The following is a 12,886-nucleotide window of genomic DNA, read 5'->3' on the forward strand; positions in this document are numbered from 1 at the left end:
CTACTTGCAATCCTACCCTCTATCTGTTTGACTACCTCTGAACTCGCTAAATCCATCAACTGATCCGTAGCAGAAGCGTCTGCCGCCCTTACTAGCCAAAGACTTGCGATGACGAATGTAATCCTCCATCTCTTGTGCCTTCTAATCAGAACATTCATCGCAATGAGTCTGGACATCACACTTAACCTTCCTTCATACCTGACAGAATGTCTATCGTGACTCAAGGTACTCATCCGTCTCCGGCAGGAGGAAGCGATGAGCTCCAGCACCCACAGTCGTAGGGGCAGTCGAGGTCGACGCCGAAGCCGACAGCGCGGTAGTAGAAGGTGAAAGAGTCCATGATGATCAATCGAGACCGGGAACCAGCGAGTCCAATTCTGAAAGACGTTCCACATCGAAGATATCCAGAAAAACCAGAAGAAACCGGTAAATACAATCCAGTTCTTCACCAGAGGTCCAAAATACAAAGAGAAGTCGGGCAATAGGATTAAAACCTCGGACTGCAGAAGGAAACACCTTCCAGCAACGCGAACAAAAAGCAATTGACGAAAGTGGGAGTGTCTGCGCACACCTATGTCAGCGTTGCCAACTGTTTGTTATGGTAGCTCAAGTGACAAGATTTTACCTGCAGCATTGGTAATGCTGGCTGTTAAAATTCCCAATGGTGGATTGGTAATTGAGAGTTGTTCGGGTTAGTGGGGACTAAGGGTGAATTCAGGTGTTCAGGGAGTGTACTGCAAAAGTAAAATTTTCCAATCCTTATAACTAATGTAAAACTGATTGAAATTCTCCCCATCTTTCATCATTTTACTCACCATAATCAGTCAGCACTGGGCCCTTGTCTGTGTTTATGCGTTGTGGGGATGAAGGGTCATCTGCAGGCCTTTTAAATGGAGAGTCAAAGCCATCCTGGGAGATACTGGCTCTGGTTACATTTTGAGTGAAATCAAGGGATGCAAGCACCTACCAAAAAAAATTGTGAAACATTACATAAACTGTAAGCGATGAACATTAAAAGTTGATGTTCACCTATTCCAGCCATCTTCCCTTACATGCTATATACAGTTGACAGAAATTTCTACTTTTGCTACGCAGAAATGTGTGCTCATTTGCATCTCAGGCAATGTGAAAGTTAAAACTGTTTGTACAACACACATGCCTTGAAAAACTTCTTTCTTGACAATCTAAATTTGTTCAGTTTAAAGAACTGAATATAATAGCTAGAAGAAATAAATACTACAAATAATAAAGTAAGGCTTTAAGTCCCAAACCATGAGTAATTTTGTAAGAGTATGCCCGAAGCCCCACAGATATACAGTATATATATATATATATATATATATTCAAATACACCTTCAAAACGTTAGGCTGTTGTGAATAAAAATCCTATCCTAAATTCCATGCTTATTTTAGAAAGCCACCCTATTTGTCTTCAGTTTTCTGGTAAAGTTTACAGTATTCATGAAAAATCATACTGTAGAGCCAAAACATGTGCTACAGCAATTATCTTGGGGGATCTTACAAGGAAACCCAATAAGGCACCCCCTGAAATGAACTGACAGGGAATTTGCACACCACAGACATGGTTGTTCCAGGAACCAAGGACTTTTTACTGACCGTGCATCATTGTTTGTTTGTTATCCAGTTGAAAGTCATACTTTGCATGCCATTTCTATTCCCTACTTTTTCAGTTGTGCAAAGGGTAAGCGTTCCAATTCCTCAGAGATACCAACAGAGGGGAAGTAACCACCAATAAAACGATGGAATTTTATTTAAGCAAATTGAAAGTGTACTCTCTTTATCAGGCTGTGGCATGCATTAACTGTGTTGGGCAACTGTAATGGTCCAAAGCATTTCTAAGTGTAGGACTAGCATCAGACATATGCTATTGGCCCCTATATCTTCCCCACAAAACAATTTCATTGGGACAGCAATATTTTGGTTAAGCTATTCCTTTACAACTGAAAGGATACAAAGATAAGGAATATTCCTGTTACAAATATATGATATATACTAACTGGTAAATTATAAATTGTAGACAGTTGCCTTTGGGCATTATCCAGATGAATCACAGTTTTCCTGATATCTTCAGCAGCAGTATCATCCTCAGAAGGACATGATGTTTCAAAAAACTTTTTAACCGCACACCACCATCCTGTTTTATTAGATGCATCAGTTATGTTGTTCATCGAATTCGTCATCATAGCTTGTTGATGCTGTTCACTGGAAACTGCTTCATGAGCTCTTCGGATGTGTCTTAACAAAGATTCCATCTGCAAAAAAAGACACTGATGAGCATCAAATGGGCATATGCCTGTCACCTGTAGGCAAGCAAGCAGTGCAACTCAACATCTTCTCCACACCCAAGTTCCTGAAGATGAAATATAAAACAATTATGAATCTTTGTGAGATGATTTTTAACTAAAGTGAAGTAAAAAATTGCAAAGTATGTATTGGTGTGGCATATCCAAACTGCAGTGCATAAGGCTGGGCTATATTACTCATTAAGATATTGAACTACATCAAAGTAGCTATTGATACAGACTTTTAACATATGACAGTGCACGGTATACTATATCATAACATATCTGCACTTGAAAGAAAAAAAGATATAAAAAGAGCATTGATGAAAATAAAAATAGAAGACATACAAATTTTATCACTGGCATACAATCTGCTTACATTTATGGGTTTATGGGAAGTTATGATGTGAGAGAGAGAGAGAGAGAGAGAGAGAGAGAGAGAGAGAGAGAGAGAGAGAGAGAGAGAGAGAGAGAGAGAGAGAACTGGCAAAAAAAAAAAAGGGTGAATAACTGGGAAGAGTAGAAAATCTTCCATGGTTGGTAATTGTTAATCTATTAATAAAGAACAAGTAAAAAATGAGAGATGAAAATGGATGAAAGAAATCAGAAGACAATTTTTCAACAATCAAAAAGAAAGGATTTGTATACAGTGAATTATAGGGACAATAAAGGATTTGACAAAGGAAAAATCTATTTCTGGGGAAGACCTGTATTTGAAATGGTTCCATTTAGCACATTTCTAGGTATATAATGGTGCTACATATACCAGAGAAAAAATGCTTATCTAGAATGGCGGGGTTACCACCCTCGAGCGATCACCTAATCGGGTGTCGGGTATACACTAGTGAGTGTACACCACTATCACAGGCCTTATCCAACAGATCTCTCTATTCTCAAAGTCGCCAAATTGCGTGCCGTTATAACGCCCGCTCACCCACTAAGCGCCATCACGATACCGGGTAACGTCATCCCAAAATTAGCACCCACAGAAGCTTGGTATATCACCTGGGTAAAGAAGTGCAGGGATGGGTCACTCTTCCATTTATTGTCTTGTCTCAGAAATAGATTTTTCCTTTGTCAAAATCCCTTTCTGGGCTCGACCTATATCACCCAGGAGAAATAGTAACAGAGAATCAGCCATACAAGAGCTTTTGGCAGGGCCTTGTATTGGGTAAGAATACTTAATGAGCTAAATAAAACTTAGAGAAAGTTTTAAACACTGTGTTTTAATATTTCAAATTATAAGATCAACCACAATTCCTAAACTAAGAGGCACATAGTTACAATTATAAAATTAACCAAACCAAGACACTTAAGGCTACAATAAAATATGACTAACAACAAGGTAACTGCGTATATGAATGGGTCAGGCTGTATAGAGCTGACCTAAGGCTAGACGAGGGCAAGCAGGCGAGGCAGAAAGGCTAGAGACTATACCACAGGTAAACGAGGATAACAAATCAAAAGGACAAGGAACAGTCATAAATTAATATATGAGCTGACCAGGAGGAACAATACTATGTAGCAACTGTGGAATATTTAAGAGCCTCTAGAGACTTAAGATAGTGCTATAAATACTGTTAGTGATTTCCAGCCCATATAATTTTAAGGTCAACAAAATTCATATTATGGAAACAGTTATAGGAGGTGGCCACCGCATATAACATCATGATACTTTATATATTCCGGTTTGTTTGTTTAATAAATAAAGAATTTATGTATGATGGCCTTTAGGAAACATTACTCCACTTCCTAACAAAAAGGGGGCCTTGAAGTCTTCTATATGCTCTATTTAAATAAGCTCTTAAAGCATTGACTGGACATAAAGACAGATCCTGTGAAGGGAATAATCTTCCATGAGACCATCTATTCTGTGGATCTTCGTTCTTTGCTAGAAAAACTTGGGTCTGGAGACAACACAACTTCACCTGACGGAGGAAATCAATATATATATGGGCTCTAGAAAAGAGCTGACAGTTCAGAAATTCATAGCCCTGAGGCTAGACTAACCATAATATTTTTTTAACAGACTCAGGTATGAACATAAACTGTTATCAGTGTCTGATGCCAATTTAAGTACATCATTTAAGTACCAGAAACCGATGTGACGGGTTGTTGGTCTAAGACGAAATTAACGTATGCTTTAGAATTGATTTAAAACAGGAGTCTGTAAGATTATATATTAAAACCATAAAAAATATTTTCCTGTAAAGTGACTTTGTTATAGTATGTAGTACTAGTGGCCAATCCTTTCTCTCAATAGGGATCTGAAAAAGATCGCTTAGGTTCATGGTCATTTAACGAATGTTTGAGATTATCAAAAACAATGCTAACTTTTAACTGGATAATCATACTGTCTGAAGTAGATTCACTCTATCTGATTCTATGAATAACGTATTAAGAGGGTCAATGTCCCCATCCTTCTGTGCTGCAAATTTCATGAAGTCCATAAAGCTGGGCATTCAGAATTCTGAGGAAGCTGACACAGTCCAGCTTGCACTACTTGTGTCAACTGTGGGTTGGGGATATGTTTGTATATGAGCTTAACCCAGCAGTTACAGAAAACATAACTGCTTCTGTGGAGTTTATCCACTAGTGCCACTTGACCTCTGGAAGGACCTGAGTTTGTGCAAACTTCATTAACAAATTTACTGTATAAACAGATAGATCCTTTGCATATATCCGTTCCAGTCTTGACATTGCATCTGTGGGATAAGCAAGGATTGTAGATTGGGACACGTAACACGGAAGTTTGTGGTTGCTGTGGCAAACAGGTCTACCTGGAGACCCGGCACTTTTAAGGCAAATCCACCTTAACGACTCCTTTGTCCAAGGACCACCCACCCAGCGGGGCTGTCTTTCAACAGTGAATCTGCAATGACAATCCGAACACCTGAGAGAGGTGGGTGGCTGACAGATGCCAACAATGTTTCCTTGCTGGGAGAAAAAATTGCAAACATCACTTTGATTGATATGGCACGCATTTTTCCAGCCTCCCTGTTCAGGCAATGTACTACTACTATAACGTCCAGTACCAGCCTGATGTGAACCTGTCTGGCTGGCTGAAGTATCTTTAATGTTAGAAACACTGCCACTGCCCCTAAGATGTTGATATGGAACTGGTGGAACACTGCTCGACCACGCCTATGAACTTTCTTGTGTTGGGAATACCCTTCCCAACCGCTATAGGGAGGCGCCTGTATGGGATCAGAGAGAGAAGGAGGGGAAACTGAGAGGTACTGATCCCGAGACAAACTCTTTGACTATTGACCAAGGTCAAGCCTTTTCCTCAATACCTGTGGATAAGAGACAGCTTGTCTCTGTTCTCCTGTTGGCTCAATAATCGCCATACTATGTTTATATCCTTCAGTTTGGCTTTCTCAGCAGCAAGTCTGTTACTGAAGCTAACTGAAGAGAGCCCAGAATTCTCTCCTGGGCAATGCATTTATATATTTTTGTTTTGAGGAACTGTCTGGTAGCTTTGGCTGTTTCTTTCCTTTTGCTGGTGGCATATAGTATAGTTATATATATGCTTAGGTCCCAATGGATTCTAACCACTGAAATCAAGCTGCTAACTAGGCGTGATTTCTATCTGCTTATTTGGAAAACCGAGGTACCCAAGAAGTTGGATTACTATATAAGTTGCTCTTTGACATTCTTTTTGGCATTGGATGCCCAAATTATCCAGTCATCCAGATACGCTGCCAGCATGATCCCTTGGGTCCGGTGTGTTTAGTGACTACTGTCTCTGCCAGTTTGGTAAATATTTTAATAAATGTTGAGCCTTTGTGGCATGACTCTGAATGAGTATGCTTGTTTTCCTAGTCTAAACCCCAAGTAAGGGAGAGAAGAATTAAACTGGGACGTGATAATATGCATCTGTAAGATCTATAGAGGTGGTGACGCCCCAGAAAAAGTAGGGTCCGTACTACAGCGTAGACTGTAAGCATTGCTTTACTTGGTCGATTTAATAAACAAATTGAGACGGGACAGGTCCAGAATCACTCATTGTTTGTCTGAGTCTTTCTTCAGAATACTGAACAGACGGCCTTGAAATTTCAAGTGTCTGACTTTCTTTATTGCATTCTTTTTGCAGAAGTTCTACTGCAAAGTCCTGTAAGTCTTGGGATGGGTGTTGATGGAATTGACTGGAGGAGGAGGCCCTTTGATACAAGCTCGTCCCAGACCTTTTGAGATTATGCTGTACCCACGGGCTGAAGGTCCAACGTCCCTGAAGAGATATAATCCCGCCTACCTGGGGTGTCTCATTGATTGGGGAGGTCCTACTTCCTCTGATTCCACGGCCTCCTCTTCCATGTGAGAGGGACCTGGATGCTGCGCTACCTCTGTAACGGCTCCAGCCCTACTTTTATCGATGTCCTTGTAGCCTCGAAATGTCCCACGGCTCTCAAACGAGGCGTTGAAAGCTGGGGATGTCACGAACTGCTGCTGAGGTTGCGCTTTAGATGTAGAAGGCTGGCCACCTGTGAGACCGGTACCCCTTGAAGCACTGTTGGAGCTTGAGGTCTCTAAAGCCCTGGAATCTCCTGAACCTTTTCCTTTCTTAGGTTGAGGTCCGGGAGGTCTCAGAGAATTCCCTCTGAAAGGAAGGCCCCAACAAAGCGGAGACTTTGGTTCGCTTTCTGGTGGCCTCCGCCATAACATTATTGACCTCACCCTTTGGAAAAGGTTTGGTCCCCAGATAGAACTTCACCAGCCTATTGGGCTCATGCCTGATGGTGGCCTCTGAAGATGTGTTTCCCGAGTTCTATCTGGCTATCACAAGTCAAAAAGATCCGATTGGAAGGAAGCCTATATGGACTTCGTGAGGATTAAAACAGAGGCACGCTGGTATAAGCTAATGCCAACTTACCTTTGAGATGGTGACTGAGTGCAGGAGTACTCAACCTGCACTGGCCTCAAAATTCAGCTTTGAGCAGAGCTCCGGAATTCTAGGAAGATGCTCGCTGAATAGGTGGAGGCACACTGGGTCGAGTTTCCCCACCATTGGTTGCCGGAGCTCCCAACCAACACTCTGAGTCTCCGGGAAGAGAAGAGAAGTGGAATCCGCTTTTGGAGTTGAGGCATAGGCTTGAGAATCTAGCCCGTCTGAAGGGTCAATTTCAGTAATCTTAGTAGTGCAAGGGTAGGGAATGGCGTCACCAACGGAGAAAAACGTAAAATTTCCCCTTGAAGGGGGTAAGCTTCATGTTCCCCGCAAATGGAACCAACTTGTGAGAGCGCTGAACAGGGTGGATTGAGCTTGGTCCTCGGTAAGATAACTGTCTCTTTAGGACCTTATCAGACCTAACCCAGGCTTCTTCCGTTAACCTGGCAAAACCTGGATGGGGACTAGGTCGGCTGGAAAGAACTCCAGTTCCTCCAGACGACGAGTGCCTAAACCTTCGATGGTCAATGTGCCGTTATGCAGGGGGGAATATAAGGCCAGTCGCCACGGGTTTCCCTTATCAAAGGGGCAGTTTGGAGGCATCCGGGACAACATGGGATTGAAGTGCTGTTCCGGATTGGATGAACCGAGAGCAAGCTTCCTGAACTGCTGCACCTTTGTGCCAATGGCTGCATTGACTCTCCGATCTCAAGGCTGTGTTTTAGACCAGATCCTTTAGCCTAGCTTCTACCTCTGAGTTGATTTTCTGCATTAGCAGATCGACCAAAGGCCTCAGAATCAAATCAAGTTGTGGAGACTTAGATTTTGAATCTCTGACCTCGACCCCTTATAAGGGAGTAGCATTTACTTGGATTTACCGTTTGAGGCGGTGACGACTTAGAGGAGCTTAGAATTGTTCCGTTGAGGTTTAGAGGACTTTGTTAAGTCCTTTCTTTTTCTGAGATTTCACCTTCAAGAGACCGAGATCTGTCCCCAAGGTTAGCTGGTTTGGAAATCCCTGGAAGGAAGCTGATCAAGACAGAGAACCAGTGATTTTTCATCGCCTTGGGAGAGGGCGAACTGTAGCGACATCTGAGCCTTCATGCCACGACACTAGCACCATACCAGCGTCCCAGCAGGAAGAAGAAAAAGGTGAATTAAATAAAGAATTAACCAAACCAACCTCGCCTGCCTCACTTACTAAACTACCTTCTACCTGATGGGTTTCTACACTCATGGGCTCCAGGTGGATGTTAACCCTTCGCCACCGGGGCGTACACATGATTTCCTTTTTACGGTACAGTAATAAAGACCGACGACGCATCTATATCGCCTTTCATCCCTCCTCTCAGAGCTGTTTTCTTCAGCTTGAATGGGTTTCAGGCGTAGTATTGTGTACGAGAGAGGTGAAGCTCCACCCACTTATTCATTCTAGCCAATGAGTGTCCGATGGTCGCCGTGGACGTCATATTCATATGGATATTATAAGGGGTATCGTTCAGCAGCACATGCCAGTGCGCCCAAGCTGTTATGTATGAAACATTGTCACGATCTTGTGAGTAAACCATTTGGATTGTAAGGCTAAACTTTTTCTCCTTTTTTGATTGCAGTTATTTTACAGGTTTTTTTTTATTTTTCAGTATCATGATGTCGGATGATAGTATTTCAGATTCTGGTAGGAATACCTGCCAGATCTGTCAGATGATTATAGTGATAGTTGTTATAGTTGCTTAGAGGATGACAGCGACAACGAGATTTTAGAAGACATTGAACCCATTGTCGATGAAGGTTGGCAGGTCATAACAGATCCATTTTGTGACATTGCTGTAGACCCAACCCCGATTTCACGGAGGGTGACAATGGGATCTCTGTTTGCACAACAAGACTTCACCTGCCCACGAGATGCATTTTGTTTTCTTTTTGTGATGATGATATTGACAGACTGTGTGAATGGATGAATGCCGGGCAGAGGAATATTTTTGGGTCAACAGGAAAGTGTACTATGTTTTTTGGAAAAATTTTCATTTTTTTACACTAACATGTAATTTTTATTATCATTATTTTTTCTACTACAAGTTGTAGTAGTAGGTATTACTGTTGAATTTTTTATTATTATTATTATTATTATTATATTATGATTATTATTATTATTATTATTATTATTACCAATGCCATAAACATTCATTGATGTATACTAACTGTTTCCGAAGAAAACTAGCATATACTGCTATTACTACTAGTACTATTTTACTAACACTTTACTACTTTTTCTTGTTACTTTATTTCTACTACTTTACTACTATTTCTATTTCTGCAATTACTTTTTCCACTAAATATTCCAAGATATATTTGATATATATATATATATATATATATATATATATATATATATATATATATATATTATATATATATATATATATATATATATATATATATATATATATATATATATATATATATATATATATATATATATATATATATATATATATATATATATATATATATATATATATATATATATATATATATATATATATATATATATATATATATATATATATATATATATATATAACCAGTATATTGTGGATATAGATATATATGAAGAAATAAAATAAATTTTTTAAACATACTACCTGGTAGTTATATATATAGCTTAAGTCCCTGACGTCACGGCAGAATTTCAAAACCGCGCAATCGCCGATCGGTAGTCAGGTGAACCACCTGTGCGCCTCTCTACCCTGGTACCTGGAACCATTCCAACTATTCCTCAGATCTTCCATGCCCCTAGTCTCTAGAGGAGGAGGGGTGGGAATTTAATTATATATAACTACCAGGTAAGTTGTTCAAAAATTTATTTTATTATGAAAATATCATTTTAAAACATCTAACTTACCTGGTAGTTATATATATAGCTGATTGACACCTTTGGTGAGTGGTCAGAGACAGCCAACATCGTTGGAATTTGCTTAAGGGTTAATAAACCAACTTAAGGTCCTTACCTGGATTAAGGAAGCTGACTTCAATGAACTCCCTCATTTTGTCTGCTTTTCCTTAAGAGGTCCAGCGATCCACTCAGGGGGCTGAAGACTCTAGAGCTGCCAACCGGTGTACCAACCTCTATGTGACAGACAACCTATAATACCCTTGTTCCGGGCGCCACCAAGGAACAAAATGATCATTTGACTAAAATTGATGATTGTGAAGACTGCATTCAATCTTCACAAACAACCATAAAATTTCAACCATTCCAAGGTAAGAACAAAGGGTATTGTTTTATGGAATTGGATTAAGGAAGCTGAGTTCAATGAACTCCGCCATTATGTCTGTATTCTTTAAGAGGTCCAGCGATCCACTCAGGGGCTGAAGACCTCTAGGAGCTGCCAACCGTACCAACCTCTATGTGACAGACAACCTATAATACCCCTGTTCGAGCGCCACCAAGGAACAAAATGATCATCTGACTAAAATCAATGATTGTGAAGACTGGCGCTCAATCTTCACAAACAACCATCAAATTTCAACCATTCCAAGGCAAGAACAAAGGGTATTATTTTATGGGATTGGATTATGGAAGCTGACTTCAATGAACTCCCTCTCATTATGTCTGCATTCCTTAAGAGATCCAGCGATTCACCCAGGGGGCTGAAAATCTCTAGGGCTGTCAACCGGTGTATAACCTCTATGTGACTAGACCTCCTCTCAATACCCTTTGTTCGGGCTCTACCAAGGAACTTTCATCCCAATGATTGCGGAAGACTGCGCCCAGTCTTCACAAACAACCATAAAAATTCTCAATTCCAAGGTAAGAAAAAGGGTATTGGTTTATGGGATTGTAGGGTATTCCCTCTCCCATTACTGAATTAGATGCTATAAACGGGCACAGCGTATAGCAATCTTCGCCCTAATGTCTTGACTTGTTTTAGATAGTGAGAGGCAAATACTAACTTGCTTCTCCAGAAGGTCGTGTCCAAGATACTCTGCAGGGACCTGTTCTGTTTAAGAGCTACAGAGGTTGCTACTGCCCTGACCTCGAACGTCTTTTACTTTCAGAATCTTGTAGTCTATCTCTCTACATTCCATATTTGCTTCTTTTATCAACTGTCTGATAAATTAAAACAGAGCATTCTTCGACATCTATACAGAGAGCTTTTTGACTGAGCACCAAAGCCCTTCTGAATTCCTTTCTAAGTCCTTTGTCCTATCCAGGTAGAGCCTTAGAGCCCTTACTGGGAATAGGACTCTCTCTCCTCCTCCCTGTTATGTCCGTTAGGTTCGAATCTCTGAACGTTCTGGGCTAGGGTTGTGACGAGTATTCATTTCTTGCAAGGAAGCCTAGTTGCAGTGAGCAGATTGCCTTGCCTTGTATAAAATCTATATTCTTGCAGAGAGCATGTATCTCACTAACTCTTTTCGCTCCAGCCAAACTGACCAAGAAAAAAGTTTTCATGGTGAGGTCCTTTAAAGATGTCCTCTGCAAGGGATCGAACCTACTCCCATGAGGAACCTCAGACCACGCCTAGGTTCCATGCTGGAGAGTTCTCTATATACAAATTTGGGTTACAGAAATATTGGAAGAGGACACATGGTTGTCCTTGCACCATCCCCTAAATACCTCCCACTTGGATTGGTATACCTTAATGGTGGATAACTTCCTTGATTTGCGATAAGCGCTAGCTGCCTCCTTCAAAACTTTCTGGCTCTTGTGAGTTTTCCGATAGTCCAAAGCAGTTACTAGTAGCGCTTGTAGGTTTTGGTAATATCTTTCCAAGTGGGGTTGTTTGAGAAGATCTACTCTCTGAGGTAGGCTACTCGGGATGTCCACCATCCAATCCAGTACTTCTGGGAACCAATCTCTTGTCGTTTAGTAAGGGGCCACAAGGGTCATTCCGGTCCTCTCATGTGACACAAATTTTTCAGTACCCTGTGTATTATCTTGAAATAGGGAAATGCATACACGCCAAGTTGGACCAGTCCACCAGGAACGCGTCTATGTATATAGCCCCGGGATCTGGTACTGAGAGCAGTAAGTGTCCAACCTCTTCGCTTGGCGCTGTGGCGAAGAGATTCATGCAAGGACGCCCCAAAGTCCTGATGTAGCGCTCATTCTTTTGAGAGGACTTTATTTCCTGCTCAGAATGTCCGCCCACATTTTTTCTCTCCCCTTGATAAAGTGGGTTACTAGTTTTACATTCTCCTCCTTTGCCCAAAGAAGAGATTCTCTTATTGTCTCGTATAGAGACCTGGAGTAAGTGCCCCTTGTTTGCTGATGTAGGCCAACGCTGCCGTGTTGTCGGTGTTGACCTGCACCTCTTTGTTCCCCACTGTGTTCGAACTCCTGAGAGCTAGAAGGATTGCAGTTAGTTCCTTCTAATTGATGTTTAACTTCTCCTGCTCTCTGGTCTAGGAGCCCAAGACTTTTTATTTCCCTCGTGTTGCTCCCCATACTGAGTCCGGATCCAAATTCCGGGTAACAACACTAAGTCTGGGTTCCTCTAATATAGAGAAGGGACCTCCTGGAGCTTGACGGGACGCCCACCACCACTACAAATACGGTCTTATTGGTTCCAAATGGGGATGCACTTGGTCTCCAGTTCTATTTCCTTTGTCCCAGTTCCGATTTAGATGAAACTGTAACGGGCATAGAATTAACCTCTCAAAGGAGACAAACCGTTCCAGCGAGGAAAGG

The 12,886-nt window shown here is 41.2% G+C and overlaps 1 protein-coding gene across 9 annotated transcripts in view; it reads right to left on the reverse strand.

The window, feature by feature from the left end:
- The window catches only part of LOC136837403 (sphingomyelin phosphodiesterase 4), an 84,794-nt gene that overhangs the window by 17,521 nt on the left and 54,387 nt on the right, over positions 1-12,886 (reverse strand). For all 9 annotated transcript variants that reach the window (XM_067102182.1, XM_067102179.1, XM_067102185.1 and 6 more), the window contains 2 exons: positions 2,019-2,273; positions 816-963 (listed from right to left, as the gene is read on the reverse strand). In XM_067102182.1, coding sequence (XP_066958283.1) covers positions 816-963; positions 2,019-2,273 — 403 coding nt within the window. The remainder of the gene's footprint in view (positions 1-815; positions 964-2,018; positions 2,274-12,886) is intronic.

This window comes from Macrobrachium rosenbergii, chromosome 59 (genome assembly GCF_040412425.1).
Source record: "Macrobrachium rosenbergii isolate ZJJX-2024 chromosome 59, ASM4041242v1, whole genome shotgun sequence".
Classification (NCBI taxonomy): Eukaryota; Metazoa; Arthropoda; class Malacostraca; order Decapoda; family Palaemonidae; genus Macrobrachium; species Macrobrachium rosenbergii.